General features: G+C 35.9%; 1 protein-coding gene across 13 annotated transcripts in view; it reads left to right on the top strand.

Moving 5' to 3' along the window:
- Window positions 1–632: 632 nt before the first annotated feature.
- Window positions 633–17122, top strand: part of lmo7b (LIM domain 7b) — an 83611-nt gene continuing 67121 nt past the window's right edge. For all 13 annotated transcript variants that reach the window (XM_084392838.1, XM_084392847.1, XM_084392843.1 and 10 more), the window contains exons 1-9: window positions 633–920; window positions 1578–1653; window positions 4619–4689; window positions 4847–4916; window positions 5328–5434; window positions 7539–7569; window positions 8402–8515; window positions 11827–12025; window positions 14353–14512. In XM_084392838.1, the coding sequence (XP_084248964.1) occupies window positions 1585–1653; window positions 4619–4689; window positions 4847–4916; window positions 5328–5434; window positions 7539–7569; window positions 8402–8515; window positions 11827–12025; window positions 14353–14512 (821 nt within the window). In that variant the 5' untranslated portion in view covers window positions 633–920; window positions 1578–1584. The remainder of the gene's footprint in view (window positions 921–1577; window positions 1654–4618; window positions 4690–4846; window positions 4917–5327; window positions 5435–7538; window positions 7570–8401; window positions 8516–11826; window positions 12026–14352; window positions 14513–17122) is intronic.

Genomic DNA, 17122 nt, shown 5'->3' with positions numbered 1-17122 from the left:
TCTAACGCGTTTTTAGTCAATAAAATGTTAACACAATAGTACATATTTGTCCATTAATTTTTTGTCATTATAGGGGAAGCCGAGCTTCCCTTGCAGTCTTAAAGAAATCCCCACTGCTGGATACATCACAATAAAGGAGAAAAGATACTTCAGTTTCATGGTGACTTTAATGCCTTTTCTGGCCAGATTAGCCAGACTAGTTCCCCAAACATAAATCAGCTCCAGTGTTCGTATCCAAATAGAATCTAAAATGGTAAAAAGCTATGATTTCCATAGTAAAGTTTATCAAAACATATTTATTAGCTGATTCATTCGTTTGTTCATCAGTCAATTTCATTTAAAAAAAAAAATGGTTGAGCCTTAAAATAATTAAATTGAATACCCTTGACTGTGTTAGCATAAAAACACACAGTATTAAGCGCTATTTTTAATATAAAAATGTTATAATTCAAGTGCTAAGTATAGTAAAAATGGCCCTTATAGCGTTCAACAGCATGACAACGTTGTTGAAGTGATTCTTTGTCGCCATCTGCTGGTCGTTGTTGACATAGCTCTCGAACCCATGTCATCACTTCTCATCAAGAGGAAGAAGGGGGCGTGGCATATATTTAAACAACTCATCATAATCATTTGCCTCTGCAAACACGCAGCTGTCCTGTTCACTTATCGCCCCTGTATTCACTGAACGGCGACATATCTGTTCCTGCTCGCAACAATCAAGCTCGGTGGTAGGAGAGCTGCTGGGAGTTCAAGGTGTCAATTTGTAGCGGAATGTTTGCAACAGATTAAAAGAGTTGTGTTGGAGGCACGCGCGCGGGTAGCGGGAAAAACACCTTGCGCTTTCGAGTCGACATCTGGGAAGTGAAATTTAAGAGTAGTTTCAGGAAATCAGAAAACATAATTAAAACAGGGGCTTGCAGGTAAGTTAAGTTTGGGACGGGGATTTTTGCAGGGTGCCACAGGTGCACAGTGCTATTATGAGTCATAGCATATTTTGGGGTCGTTATATACAGTATTTGGGGAGTTCATTTTAACCCGTTCAGAGTCACTCCAGTGGAAGTCACTTTTCTCTGGTGTATTTGTCCTTTGGTACACCCAAATAGCAAGCAAATGATTATTAGATTAGACGCTGGTAATTGTTTTTTTTGTTTTTGTTTTTACACTAAATGTTATTTAAAAACTACATCAATAATAGTTAGACTGTTGAAATTAAATTGTAGGGGTAACATTAAAAAGACAAGTCATAATATCGTGTTTTTATCGCTTTTTTGAAGATCTACTATATTGCAAAACTGCTAATGTGATTTCAGTTATAATTGTGCTACACAATTTGTACCAAAATTGATTGTGTGTGATATGTTATGTATTTACATGTTTACAGTTAATATTAAGCTATAGCATGCTTCCAACTGAAACTCAAAAGCAGTGTTGAGTGTCAGCTATTTTTCTATAATAGCATATTTTGCTATAATATTTACATTTCTATTATTTAATCTTTTTATATATATATAATGTGTATAGATGAATATTTTTGTGTCCTTGCATATAATCTGGGTGTGAATGTGAAATGCACACAGGTGTGATATGGAGTGGCGTCAGCAGTCTGCAGTCAGCTGTGAGCTCGCGTTCCAGGAAGCACAAAGATGGCTCGAGGTAATGACATCATCATCTAATGTGCAGGTCTTTTCACCCTCATGTTCTGTTGAGAAGATTGACCATGTTCTATGGGCACCCAGAAACGCCAGTGCTATCAATGTGTAAACTATTAGTCAAGTTTACCTGACAGATATCAAGCTTTACCCCTTCGTGTATATCACGCAAGCATTTTTTTCAGAATGCAAAGAACGTGTGTGTGCTTTATATTCCTGAACGTTATTTAGGAGGTCCAATTATATGGAAACTAGACTAGATTACATTCATCATGATGTCTTCAAAGCAGCTTTAGATAGCCTCTACCATTTGTGGTTGTCTTACTTTATCAGTTCTGAACCATTTGCAAAGTAGCCAAGTGCCATCAGCTCCATAAAATCCTAGATACCATGTGTCTTCTTTTATTCAACTATTGATTGTTTTGAATAATGATGTAATGCTTTGTTTGTTTTTCATCATGGTGGTTTTATTAGTTCACAGCAAGACATTACTTTGAGCAATAAAATGTGTACCGTGGTGCCCTTATAATAAAGTACCATCACAGTTAGCACAGAACAGTGATTGTATCAGATGCTTGATGTTATAGTATTTATTTAGTTAGTTCCATAATATATATTTAAGTACTATGATATTTATATGAAACTTCAAAGAAATATATATATATATATATATATATATATATATATATATATATATATATAATTTTTTTTTAAATTTTTTTATTGTATACGTACACTATCGTGGGAAATATATATTTTTTTCATATTTTTGATTGAAATCTCTTATGTTTACCAAGGCTGCATTTATTTGATAAATACATTAAAACCGTAATATAGTGAAATATTACAATTTAAAATAACTGTGTGTATAAAAAATAATAATAATATAAAATATTTCTGTGATTGCACAGCTGAATTTTCAGCATCATTACTTCATTACATCACAGTCTTCAGTGTCACATGATCCTTTAGAAATCTGATTTGATGCTCAAGAAACATTTCTTATTGTTACAAATAATAAAGTTTTGCTGCTTAATTTTTATGGAAGCGGTGATACTTTTTTCAGGATATATTTATGAATAGGACGTTCAAATTATTATTATTATTTTTTTATTTTTTTTGTAGCAATGTAAAAAGTCTTTACTGTCACTAGTAACCAATTGAATGCATCCTTGCTAAATAAAAGTTGTAATTACTTAAAAAAAAAAAATCTTACTGACCAGTGACACACTTTTGAATGGTAGTGTATGTCCAGAAAACATGGCAGTACATTGGTACTACTTTGTTAGTTTTTAGCTTTGCATGGTGAATGTGTTCTTGTTTTCAACAGCCTGCATTGAAGTCTTGCCTCTCAGTTCTAACCACCATTTCCTGAAGACCTGTCGCTCTTCCATCTAGAATGCTGGTGCTTTTTTTTTTTATGCTTGCATTTTGTTGCATGCGTTTCAAACGTAACACTATAAAACTAATGCTTATCTTCGCTCTTAAATATATTCGCAAATGTATAAACTGGGATAGAATAATGGAATTGTGAGTAGTTGTTAGATCTCGCAGGTTCTGCTTTGGCTCTCTCAGGTCTCTTTTGATGTAGACCTTACACAAGCAGCTATTGATGGAGTACATTCCATGTGCCCAAACAAGCTGATGATCAGGATGCAGAATTGGGCAGGCACCAGGGCAAGCATGGATGCTTCAGTGCATCTCAATCTGATTCTGAACACAAAGGACCCCTGAGCTGTTTGTAACATTCTGCGTGCCAAATGGCCACTCCACCACATTACTTGTACTGTCAGGAGCCTGCTTGCTTGGGCACCTCAGTCTCCAAACATGATGCACTGTGTGGGAGGGTCTGAGGCCCTGTTTGAGTGGTGCAAGACCTATTTGAATGGAACAGATAGAACATGAAATGAGACAAAAAGTGTGGTTTTGGTTACAGAGCTGCCTAACTTTAAGGCAGTGATGGCATGGATTGATTTGTGACTGATGTTGGAGGTTAGCAGTGGAGATATTGGTGTTTCTTTTCTTCTTCTTGTAAGTCATAGGACTCTTGTTGAATTTGCTCACAGTGTGTTTTGCTTGCTTAATCGCAGTAAAAGCACTTATTTGGTGTGCTATTGTATTGCATGTGATGGGTAAAGATCATGCTCTGGTTGGAATATATTTGGTTGGAGTGGAAATAGCATGATGCGTTTTTGAGAGGGCCTGTGGTTTCCTGTCTCAGGACATTCTCTCATTTATATTTTTTTTATATATATATGTATACACCTCCGAGAGTGGGGCAAAAAAAACCCTTTTGACCATTGTTAGATGTTAGTGTATGTTAGTTTCTGCATGATGTGAGGTTTCTTTCTTATTTTCATTTAAAATAAAATGCTACAGTAATTAATTTTTCCTTTCTAATCGCGATTAATTCGATTCTTAGAATTTTAAATCGACCGAAAAACAAATGATTCATGATTCTAAAATCCATGTTTCAAGATCGATGCACATGCATCATCAGGATTTGTAATCCATGCATCAAGAAACCGAGTGAATGGTTACACACCTTGTGTGTATGTATATGTGTGTTGTATTGTTCTTGTTCTTGTTTATTTATATAGCACTGTTAAAACACAACCAAGGTTGAACCAAAGTACTTTACATAAAAAAAATAAAAAAATAAAATAATAATAATAAGGACACACATAGACCAATAAATAGACAACATATAAAACACCACATCTAACCATTATACCCTACCAACATTAGGTGCGCTTTCAACAAATTCTTAAACATTGACAGCGATTTGGCAGACCTGATGGGTAGCGGCAGCTCATTCCACTGCCTCGGCCCTATTACTGCAACGGCCCGGTTGCCTTTATATATGCGATTTGTTCTAGGCACTATAAGTAAATTTTGATTCTCTGATGTATGTCCTGTATTTAGTCCTGATTTGTGCCTGTGATCTGTTTGGGTTCTTTCCTCAACAGGAAGTGACCAACAAGCGTTTTGGAAGCAAAACCTTTCGAGTGGCCTTGGAGGATGGATTCCTTCTGTGCGAGTAAGTGCGCAGGTTCGGTTTATCTAAAATAAGCCACTTTATACTGTTTTTTTTGTGTATATAATATAATATAATATAATATAATATAATATAATATAATATAATATAATATAATATAATATAATATAATATAATATAATATTCCTTCTATTTTCAGGCTGATCAACAAACTGAAGCCAGGCATCATCAAACGACTTAACAGGCTGTCCACCCCTATTGCAGGCTTGGTGAGCATATTTTAAATGACAAATCAAAAATAGATTTATTTAGTTATAGAATTAAGATTTAGTCTCCAATGAAACAATAGTTTTTTTATCAAACAGTTCAGATATACTTGTCAAACATTGTGCACATGCCAAGACATTTTTCCCATGAGTCCTGAGGATTCCATTTATAAATGCTGTGTGTGTGTTGGACAGCACCTGACAACTGTCTCCTTCAGTTCCCACCCCTTTTCTGTTCAATTTGTCAATCTCCTGTACTAGTCAGTTCTCAGTGGAGCTTCATCATCCAAGCTTCCCATACCTTGTAGCATCTCAACTTTTTTTTTTTTTTTTTACTGGTTGCTTAATATTTGAGGATGAAGTTTAACTTTTCGTTTACCCTTACTGCAATACTCAATGCTGGTTTCTCTTCAGGATAACGTGAATGTGTTTCTCAAGGCTTGTGAGAAACTAGGGCTCAATGAAGCACAGCTCTTCCATCCTGGAGACCTGCAAGATGTGTCCACGCGTGTGACTGTCAGGTGAGCAGAGAGAGAAGTGAAAGTGCAAATTCTTATTTCTGGTTTGTTGGTTGCGTTTCATTGCAATGTAAGACCTGTAACTGTTATGAACAGAGATGGCTGGATTTGCTGCCTGTGCCTTTTAATGTCTCTCTTGCATTATATTTGCATAATTCAATTATCCATAAATATCTGATGCAAAACTATCTGTATTGAAACGTTATTACTGCCTTTGCGGTTTGTGTGAGTATAAAGAAATAAGTAAGTCTTCCATGTGAATGCAGGACGAGGGTTAATTTGAATAGTGTTTGCAGTCTGATTACATTTCCATACCAAATGAAAGGCTGGATGAGTCCTGTCACACATTATCTGTCCTACATCAAATAATGATATCTGACCAACCAAGACCCATGCTTTATGAAAATGTATTTTGAATGATGACATTTAAATGTGGGATCAGTCAGACGTGACGTTGTGACTGATGATCTGTCACTAATAAATGGCTCACCCAAAAATGGAATTCTGTCATTTATTCAATTACTGTCGTTCCAAAGACTTTAGTCACTTTAATCGCAAATTAAGATATTTTTAATGAAACCTGAGAGGTTTCTGTTCTTCCATTGAAACTTAAAAGTTCCAAAAAGGTCATAAAGGTATTGTAAAATGAGTAAGTCTTGTGAAGAGATAGATATGATTGTAAAGATTTAAGTCTTATTTACATCTAAACAATGAGTGGCACACCGAACACATCACATTTGGTAAACACGGTAGCTTAAAAATGCATGTGTGAGTTTACCAAATGTGATGCGCTTTATGTATGTGCGGTTTTATGTGAATACAAAATTTAGAAGATTAAATAAAGTCTTATGGATTTGGAATGACACGAGGCTGAGTAAATGACATATTTTCTTTTTTGGGTGATCCATCCCTTTAAGATCAGGGCTTGATCAAATATACATGGAGCATGAACTTTACAGCCAACATGAGATATTCATAGCTTATTTCACTTTTGATTAAATTGCGATTGAGCTTATTGAAATGTGAAAAGGGTCTTTGTATGACAGGTGGTTGAAGAGAAGGGGTTCAAAACTATTCCTCCTTTTTCTTGTCCTCTCTCTGCCATAGTGCTTCTCATCCATTTTGACTTGAATGCCTTCTATGGGAGAGATATGGTTGTAGTTCACATCTTGATGGTATTTTTCATCATTGGAATTTGGATTTAGATTATTATAATTTATTAACAATAATTCATCATGAGGCCCTGGCACCAAACTGCTCTACTATCCCTATCAATACAAAAAGGTATTTAAGGTATTGAAAGGTATTTCCAATAACTCATTTAATTCCCAACTCTTGAGCTGTGCATTTCATCACACAGCCTAATTCTTTTTAGGTCCTGACCCTAGCCCTGAACAGTAAATCTTGTCGTCCACCCTGCTGAGAGCTTCATGTCCCCACTGTTGGTCTTGTGGAGGGGCGAGGGGCAAGAGAGGGTGGAGATGAGGCACGGTGACCTCTAAATTTAGCCCCAAATGACTGTCCCTTCAAACCAAATGCTATGGTGAAGCTATAGTGGATCTGACTGCTATTTTTAACTTGCATGCTTTCTCGCGGTCATGTTGTTTTAGGGCTTAAGTGAAAGTGTTTCTGTTATTTCATTAATAACCTCAGATCAAGTGTTGTTTCTTATAGCTCGTCTGACTTATTTTTAAGATAACGCAACACTGTGTAATGAGCGTCGGGTGTTTAGGTGCATTCCTCTGCAAATGCATGTTTGCTAGTCCATAGTGACAAACAGATGGCTCACATGTCCAGTGTCAGCACGCTGTGGGAACAAGTATGTTCCACTGTCGGATAGGTTACCGGTTCTTTTGAGCACTTGCTGATTGTCTTCATTGTACATAATGGTTATTGTAAATAAAAATCAAGTGTACATGATTAGTGACTTAAAGTAAAGCTTATGCGGTATGTAGTCGAGGTCCATTTATAGCAGTGACTTATACCCGAGTTTTATTGGAGGGTATGGGGTGGATTTAGTTGCTGGTACTGTTAGTGTAAGCTGGAACTGATCTGTGTGTCTGACTGTGAACGCTCATTGCATTTAACCTCCTTCTCTCCTGCTTAGACGTGAAGAGACGAGCAGGAGACTGAAAAACGTAAGTGTTTTTTTCTTTTTCTCCTGCTATTAAAAGCTTGGTATTAACCGCGAACTAAACGGTGAATCGAGTGTCTATGGCTTGTTTGATGTGGACTGAACGTGTCCTTTGACTCTTTAGTTTGCATACCAAACAAGTTGATTTGTAATTTTATCTCATTACAGTCTTCTGTGGTATTCTCAATGCGGTATCATTTAAAAGTGGACATTTGAAGCCACATATACTGCTTTGCATGCACTATTTGGATTAGGGATTGCTGACTAACATTTGAAATATGAAGTGTCTTCATTTGTTTAAGTTGATACTGATGACAATAATGCATGTAAGATATTGGAACTGGGGGTACCAATCTGCTCTGCATCTTTATTTTATTGGTAATATATTATGCGCAGACATGCATACTTCAAATAGTGAAAATGATCTTGTATTTGTATTTGATTCCTTATTAGGATAGTTCTAATGATCTTAGAGATCCAACAGGCACTACAGAGCCCACTGTTGTCTTCATTGTCTTGTACGTGTGCCACATTCCTACCCTGTTGCCACCCTGTGTTTGTGTGTGTGCGCGCAAACGGTCATGGTTTTCTAGATGGGAACAGAAATGAAACTGGGACACACAAGCCATTCATGCCACACGCAAGCATGCACAACACTAAATTCCCAGAGGCTTTGCTTTGGGCTCGTATCATGTTAACTTAAGTTGTTAAAACTGAGATATAAGCTATAAACTAATCTTTACATGTTAAAAAAAGTTAATCTTCATCTTTGTTTTAAAATATTATTTTGTCCTCATTTGTGTCCTCTCACTCTCTCTCACTCTTTCTACATACAGGTTTTGATCACTATATACTGGTTGGGGAGGAAGGCCCAGTCTGATCCGTTTTACACTGGACCACAGTTGAACCTAAAAGCCTTTGAAGGTTTGCTGGGCATAGCATTATCTAAGGTATTTCCGTTTACTTTTTTGCATATTTAATTTATAATTTTTCCTTTTTTTTTTTTTTCTTTTTTCCTTTTCTTTTAAAGGAAGTGCAATGTAAGTTTGAGAGTTGTTGCATGATATAAATAAAAAATGTGCAGAGCGCCTAAAGGGACATGGTGGTGGAAAACAAAATGAGATGGGAGGAAAAATATATATCTTTTTTTGGGTTCCCTGAGAAACTTCGTGTTTGCGCACAACTAATTAAATTTGTTTTGTTTCTTTGCGAGGGAACAAAGGATTTGCGAGTGAACGCAAAAGCATTGACTTTTATTATTTTTCCACCACCATGTCCTTTGAGGGGCTCCGTAGACATTGTCAATTTTATTTATTTTTTTGTTTTCATTTTATTTTTAATTAATAAAATAATATAAAATATTTATAAACTATTTAAATTTTTTATTATTATTAATATTATTATGGCTGTGAACCGATTATTTTTTTTAATCTAATTACATGATGTGCTGATTAATTAATCACATTACCCCTAAAAGATCATTTAAAGTCATTATTGTGTAAAGGGCATCAAATAGACATCACAAAAGGTAGTTTTAGAAATAAGTATTTTATTTGATCCAACATAGAATTTATTAGACATAAACTTTTAGGCTACAAGGGCCATGATTTATTTTTTTATAAGTTATATCTGTATGTGTATATCTGTTATATCTGTTTATAATATAAAATATATATAATATAATTGTGTGTATATATATATATATATATATATATATATATACACACAATTATATTATATAATTATACAATATATATTATATATATATATATATATATATATATATAAAAAATTATATATATATATATATATAAAAAATTATATATAATATAATATATATATATATATATATATATATATATATATATATATATATATATATATATAAATTATATATTATTACATATATAAACTCTAGAGTAAATGTAAATAGAATTTTCAGTTTAAGGTAAACTATTCCTTTTTTTTTTTTCCTTTTTTTTTTTTTTAAATGAAGTGATTAAAATTGCCAGTAGTTGGCAGAAAATGTCTAAAGTAAATTGAGTCATTCTTTCGATTCGTTCAAATGGCTGATTCATTCAGGAATGCAGTAAATAGGTGTGTTCGGCTTGAAGCAGCGTTGGGCGGATCGATCGGTGTATGACATCAGAGTAGAGAGCGATTCGAAAGCACACAGAGTCGTCTGCTCTCGCTGTACTTTGATGTCATACACCAATCAGTCTGCTCAGTGCTGCTTTAAGTAATACACACCTAATAGAGCGTCACAGTCCCGCCCACAGCCCGAGAGAGCTTAGGTGCCGGAAGTAAATTTCCCATTCATTCCGCCCATTGACGTTTTGGAAAAATCCGTATCTAAAGAGTTTTAGAGCATGTCTGCGAATAACCAGCTACGGCTCATAGGCATACAACATATCATTTCGAGTGAAAAAACGACGAGAAAATACAAAACAAGTAATAAAAACTCAGTGAGTGTTTTAGCGCAATTTTCTCACGTCATGGGATCACAACACTAAGAGATAGTAAATGAAAGAGAAAATAAGTTGCTCGAGAATATAACTTTCTCTTGAAATTCAAATGAACTTTCTGAAATCAAATCAGCAATGGATAATAAAAAAGGCACAATCACTTGACTAGTTGAACATCATTTTTTTTATTAGCTCATTATTTTTTACATCTTGTGTTCACTCAATATCCTCGATTTTCTCTGTATCAGCTTCCTTTTCTGCTTTGTCCTCTTCAGATTCTTCCTTCTTTTCTGCTTGACTATTGGCTTGTGAGGTAAACTCTTCTTCTGCTTTCGAAATATTGCCAAAACATCCTCTGAAAGCCACGAGTCATCGTAGAAATCAGATACGCCTGATGAGGAAGCCGTTGGTGTGGATGTTGCCATCTTTTGTCGCTTTGCTGAACGTTCTTCCATTTATTTTGCTCAATTCTTTTTTTCTAATATTATTGTAAATTTTAGAAGCTATCGATTGCAATTTGTTTCAACTCGATAGCTATTATGGTTGCCGAGAAATTAGCAAAAAACTGAATTTTTTCTGGAATTTCCAGGAAATCCCAAATCTTTTCCTGGATTTTTTTTTTTGTGCGTTCCCGAGAGTAGACCTTCCTTAACATAATGCCGAAAACCCGAAGTCTCTAGGTGGTCTGGTTGAGGAGTAGATAGAAGTGCAAGATTGGTGCGCACAGACAGAATGGAACAGAAATCATGAGTTGTTAATCGCAATTTTGTCCGGTGGAAAATTGCGCTAAAAAGTCAAAGGTACAAGACTGTGTACATATTTTCATTTCTGAGCGAAGGAACTACTCATCCCATAAACCACCGCGCCTCACTGAAGTCGACTGAAGCCACAACCGCGAAAGAGCCTTTAGAGCGACTTTCAAACCTGACGACAGCCACGCAAACTTTTTCTTATATGAGCATATACAATCGCTTAGTACAGCCGTAGCTGGTTTTAAGTCTACCATGTATGGTTACGTTTTTATGGCTTATACCCAAACTGTCAATGGAGAAATTGTATTGAATTCTTACTTCTAGCACCGGCTGTGGGCGGGACTGTGACGCTCTATGGCTCTCTTTATGAATGGGCCATTGAATCATTGGTTCACCAAACTGATTCATTCAGGAAAAAAAATACCGCTGTGTCTTGCTCGGAGACACACAACAGTTCTGCTCTGGCTTTATAGGTAATTTTACGCTAAATTGACAGCCCTAATTATTATACAACATATTTATAAAATAAAAGGATGTACTGCAAGTCTGAGAGTTGTCGTGCAAACGATAAATTGTCAGTTTGATTTGTATAGAGCTTAAAATGCCTCTTGTTTAATTAAAACATTTCACTTAGTTTTTACAATTTTGACTCTATCAAGTGTTTGCATCGAATCAAATCCTATCAAGTGTTTATGCATTGTAACAAATCCTTAAGTCAAATAAGCCCCTCTGTAGTCAGATTCATTACATTACTCATATAGTGAAATGTTACATTTGAGTCTCATGCGTTTTGTGTTCTCACTAAGGACGTCATGCAGGTCCAGAACTCCCCATGCATTTTGGCCGATGATAAAATGATTCACTCAGGCGTAAATCTGTGTTGTCGGTCCTCGCGTAATAATTATCAGAGCACTGACTGGCATATTTCTCAGTGTGTAGGTCATTTCTTCAGTCAGCGAAATGGAAAAACTTCTGTAAAAGTCCACCTTATTTGCCTTTCCACCCCTCTCTGAAGTTTTCTGCTCTTTGTACACCTTCTACCAGGCTCTGGAGGAGTCTGTGCAGTCCAAGTCGAGTGTGAGGGACAGTGGGTACGTGGAGGGCTGGTTTACTGACAGGGAGGATCTGTTAAGTCTGAAGCAGTCGGGCTACAGGAGGGAGGACTCAGTCGAGAGCCTGGACTCAGTGGAGTTTCGCACACTCAGTGTGGCTTCAGACTACACCATCAGAGCCGGCAGTGAAGGTAAGACTGGGCAGTATGTGTCTGTCTGTTAAATGAATCATTCTTTTTGAAACCAATAAAAATTTTTTTGAGAGAACCTTTGTGGATATGTAATTAATGAAATCTTTACGGATATTTAATGATTACATTTGTGACCCAGGACCACAAAACCAGTCACATGGTTACATTTTTTTAAATAGAGATTTATACATCATATCAAAGCCTTCCATTGATGTATGGTTTGTTAGGATAGGACAATATTGGCCGAGATACAACTATTCTGGAATCTGGTATCTGAGGGTGCAAAAAAATCGAAACATTTGAGAAAAACACCTTTAAAGGTTTCCATTTATGTTCGCGATTGTGCTGCATTCACTCACAAAAATAAATGTTTTATATATTTACGGTAGGCAATTTACAAAATGTATTCATGGAATATGATCTTTACTTAATATCCTAATGATTTTTGGCATAAAAGTAAAATCGATAATTTTGACAATGTATTGTTGGCTATTGCCACAAATATACCCGTGCGACTTGTGACTGGTTTTGTGATCCAGGGTCACATTTGTGTAATGTCCTTTTTATTGTACTAGTGTGCTCTTTTTAATCTGGTCATCACAGTGAGAACTTTGCAGAACTTGTATGTTTAACGTCATTACTGATTAACGTCATTCCGAATGAATCCAATCACGTTTCAGGTTCTGAAAGTAAAGTTTATGCACTAGATTTAAAAACTAAATAAAAAAAAACCCACCTAGATGTATTTTATTCAGCAAGGATGAATTAAATTGATTAAATGTAACAGTAAATACTTTTAAATTGTAAAAAAAAAAAAAAACTTTTAAAGTGTTTTAAAAAACATTTTTTTTAAGCTTTCTATTCAAAGAATCCTGAAATAAAACTGAACAGTTTCCACAAAAAATATTAAGTAGCACAACTGCTGTCAACATTGATGCTCATTTTGATCAAATAAATGCATACTTGGTAAACATAAAAGACCGATCGCATCAACCCACAACTTTTGAACAGAAGTTCAAAACTTTGCGCACCCTAAACTTTGCGATCTAATTTAAAATGGTTGTTTGTGGCCATTACATCCATTTCAAACTAAATTTCTGTGCATATGTAGTCCATCAGTCAAAAACAGCTAACGTGTGATAATTTCACTGGAACTAACTGCGATATCTAAAATAAAATCAGACATGCCTTTTTGCACTTTCTTGCACAAATTTAGTCTCTTCCACTGACCATTTCATAAGATGGAGGTAACTAAATAAACGTGAATATTCACATGACATTAATGTACACCATGACTCTGAATTTGAGTGAGTAGTTGGAGTCAGAGGTTTACATGGCTAATATTTTCATATTTAACAAATTATTTAAGATCTACACAACCAGTTTTAATCTGATGGGAATTCCATTCGGATCGAGCTCAGTTGGATTGATTGAGGTGTTTACATGAAGGCTTTTCAGTCCGACTGAGCAATCGATCCGATTATTAACAGATTATTAGGTTGCATGCAAATTTAGCCATGGTTTCTTAATCTCAAATGAGCAAAATCATCAAACATTTACTTCAGGGCATGATGGTACATACAGTTGCTTAAATATTCCCAAATTTGATCACCAAAATCACAATGTCTTGTTTACTTTGTGACTTCGATATTGCATCTCTCAAATGCTTGGTAATGAAAGTTCAGTGCCTAGACCTTGTCCCTTCGCCCCATCCATTCACGTAAGTGTGACATTCCCAAACGTTCCACACCCATTTGGTAACGCACAGAGCTGCTGCCAAATGAAGGCAGGCTTGTGCCTGTGAGACTGCATTACTGCATGGAAGGCTGTTTGGTGCTCTAGCGCTGTCATGATGATAATGTCAGTGGATCGCAATAGCTGTGAAATTTCACAATGCATAATTTCACAGTTGATACTAATATTGGTACCACAGCAAAACTAATATGCTATTTAACACACTTTTATTTGAAAAAGATGTTTAATATTAACACATTCAATTAAGATAGTGGCATCATAGCCTGCAAGTATTTCTCAAATAAGTAAACAAATAAAATAAAGAACAAAGCAAGCAATAAACAAGCATAATTAAACATTTGGAAAGTTAAATACTTAAAAGTTAAAAAATTTAAGTTCTCTGAGGTCCACTTATAATGTAAGATTTTTATATTAAAAGCAGTCATAAATGGCCATTTATTTCTAAAATTTCTACCCTGATTTTGACCCCCTGGTTTGAACACAAGCTGCATTTCCATTACCATTAAAGTTGCGCAAATGTAAATTGCGAATTGAAAATACACAAATACTTTTTTGCTCTGGTCTTCACCCAGGTTGCTTTAGTGACGCAGAAGCGGAACATTGCTTCAGGATGGCGGAAGGCAGTAAAAGTGATGCCCCCATCAGAGGAAGGGTGCATGTCCCATCTGGCCTGAGGAAGAAAAGACAGGAATACCAGCAGGGAGACAGGAGTTATGCAGGCCACCTCACCAGGTATGATACTCTATTCTGGCTCACTTTCGCTTCAGAAACTGACTCCGCATAAAAATGTTGGATGACAAATTTTGCTAAGCTTATAACAGATATTCAACAGGGTGTCAGTGGGTTCTTAAATTCACTTATCTAAATTTCCAAAAAGGCTGGAAAGAATCTTAAATATCTTGCATAATTTAATCATTTTTGTTGTTGTTGCTAATATGTAAAAACCGAACTACATTCCTATTAATTTTAATTTAATCATCAGAACATTGAATATCATTTAAGACTTTAATATTTTTATATTAACTTCAATTGACTTTTTAATTTTCAACAATGCTTACTGCACCTTTTAAAATGGCCTGAATTTTACATTTCTTTCCATTAAACATGTATATACTTTTGCTATAATAATTAAATTGTGCATATAAGATTCTTTTCTTCAGTTAATTGTAAAAGGTTTTGACTAGCACACCTTTTCTCCGTGTAATTCGAGGTGGTTTTCTTAGTCTCTCCACCTCATGTTTTGGCTGTAGCGAAAGTGGGCGGGGCTTAGGCCACAACCTCCCACCTGCTTCTGCCTTCCTCCAATGGGCAAGCAGTTACCAGAGTGACAGTGACTCTGACACGGACCACCCTGAACCAGACCTTGTGCAGGACGACCTAGCAAGTCGCAGATTTCGCTCTGTAACCTCTATGGCCCCCGTGAACTTTGCAATCCCTTCAAAGCCCTCGGGCCCCAGGGTGGCCACTATGGTGACCCCAAGTGCTAGGAAGTCATGGCTCACCTTTTCAGATGCTTCACGGCTAGCTGCAGTGCCACCACACAAATCAAACCAGAGGTCAGAGTTTAGAGAGTGTTTCGTATATACAGTGTGTCTGCAGTGGTGCCCTAATATTTGTGCTTGTGTACATCCAACTGGTCCTAACCACTTTGTTTTGCTCATGAAAAGCAATTATGTCTTGATTGCGAATAAATAGGCTTATTAATTTAGAAGATGTGCTTAGTTTTTCCTAAACTCGCGTTCAACTCTGATGGAGCTTGTTTGGAAGCATTATTGCTTTGCCTGATCTTTCGATTTCAAGAATCATGTTGGCATTGTGTGGGTCTTCACTAATTAGCTGATCATTCATCTCATTACCAGAACTAATTGTGGTTTGATGTTGCTGTGCATTCCACTAACTAGCACTAAAAACAAAGGTGCGGTTAACAGTTCTGAGGCCTGTTGCATGAAGCTGGTTTTAGTTCCTACAAAGGTAAGTTTGAGATTAGTTTGTGTAAACTCTGTTTTTTTCGGGATCAAGAAGGTGGATTGGTTTTTAGAGGTGTTCATCGACATTATAACTTGCGTTACGTGGCTAACCTGTTCCAGAGGGCTTAGAGATCACAAACCAAACCTGGACCAATCAGCTGCAGCAAAGCGACATATAGTGTCTGATGCATTAAAGCCACTCCCACTGTATCTCTAGCTCCAAATTAAAGCAGTTCATAGTGAAAATTAAAATTAGAGACAAAATTACCTAGCCTGGCAAGCCAGACCTACATCAAGATGTTGGGTCTGGCAACTCACCATAGACACGGCTCAATCCGAGGGGCGGGATAAACGGCTGTCTTTCAAATTCCCTCTGCACGCAATAGGACAGTGCTTCAACCAACCAGAGCGTTTTCCCAACAGCGGAGCTAGTTGATAGATTAAACTTTTGGCAAAACTACAAACACATCTTCCTTTTTTTAAGAATGACTTAAGTGCCGTTCTATGCTCTTTTCTCAAAGAAAAACTTAACTCCAAGTCCTCCAGAGTCGCAGTCATCATATGTTAAGCCCGCCCCGCCTACTCTATGCACGACGTGATTGGCCTGACCCAATTTAGGTTTTTGCAGCTCGAAAGTCAATGGAGAGTTGCTAGACTGCCCTGGCTGTAAAATACATTTTGCTGCCGCTAGGGTGCGTCTAGATTTCTAGGCTAAAAATTACCCATTTTGTGCTTCAAATAATTTATGTATTATTATTATACATTTTATGTTATATGAATTATAATTCACACAGTCAAATAATTATTATATGAATTGATAATAAAATGTGCATATATAAAAATAAACATATAAATGCAAGCTTTAATATATATTTATAAAGCGTTTGAGCTCTTTGTGAACCTATATAAATTATTTAACACTAGAACTGCCAGGGGTCGTTGTATACCTAACCTCCAGCAGGTAAAATTTGCCTACGCCCACTAAAAAAAACGTATTATGCCATGGTCTTCACAAAGTAATTTTTTAGTCATCAACTATGTTTTTGTCCTGTTGTTTTATGTTCAAGGCTATTTTAAGCAGGCAACACTGCAGGCTGATTTAGCCTATATTCAGCGATAAATTATGAGAATTATAAGGAAATAAATACATATTTGGATGGTGTAATATTATAATCAAATGTCATTAATCACATATTAAGAAAATGTTATTTAAATTTCTAAAATACCCTAAATAGACAATAATGTGCAATAATAATTCACTGCACTGCATAAGATGAATGATGCAACGACAAATTCAAGCGCAGTTTCACCTAATTAATTTGCCTTCATTAATTTGTTTAGTTAAATCATTTATAATTTGAATGAGAACACCACC

The sequence above is a fragment of the Rutilus rutilus genome, assembly GCF_951802725.1.
Source record: "Rutilus rutilus genome assembly, chromosome: 2".
Lineage (NCBI taxonomy): Eukaryota > Metazoa > Chordata > Actinopteri > Cypriniformes > Leuciscidae > Rutilus > Rutilus rutilus.
The sequence above is the reverse complement of the archived record's forward strand: the minus strand, read 5'-3'. Positions and strand labels throughout refer to the sequence as shown.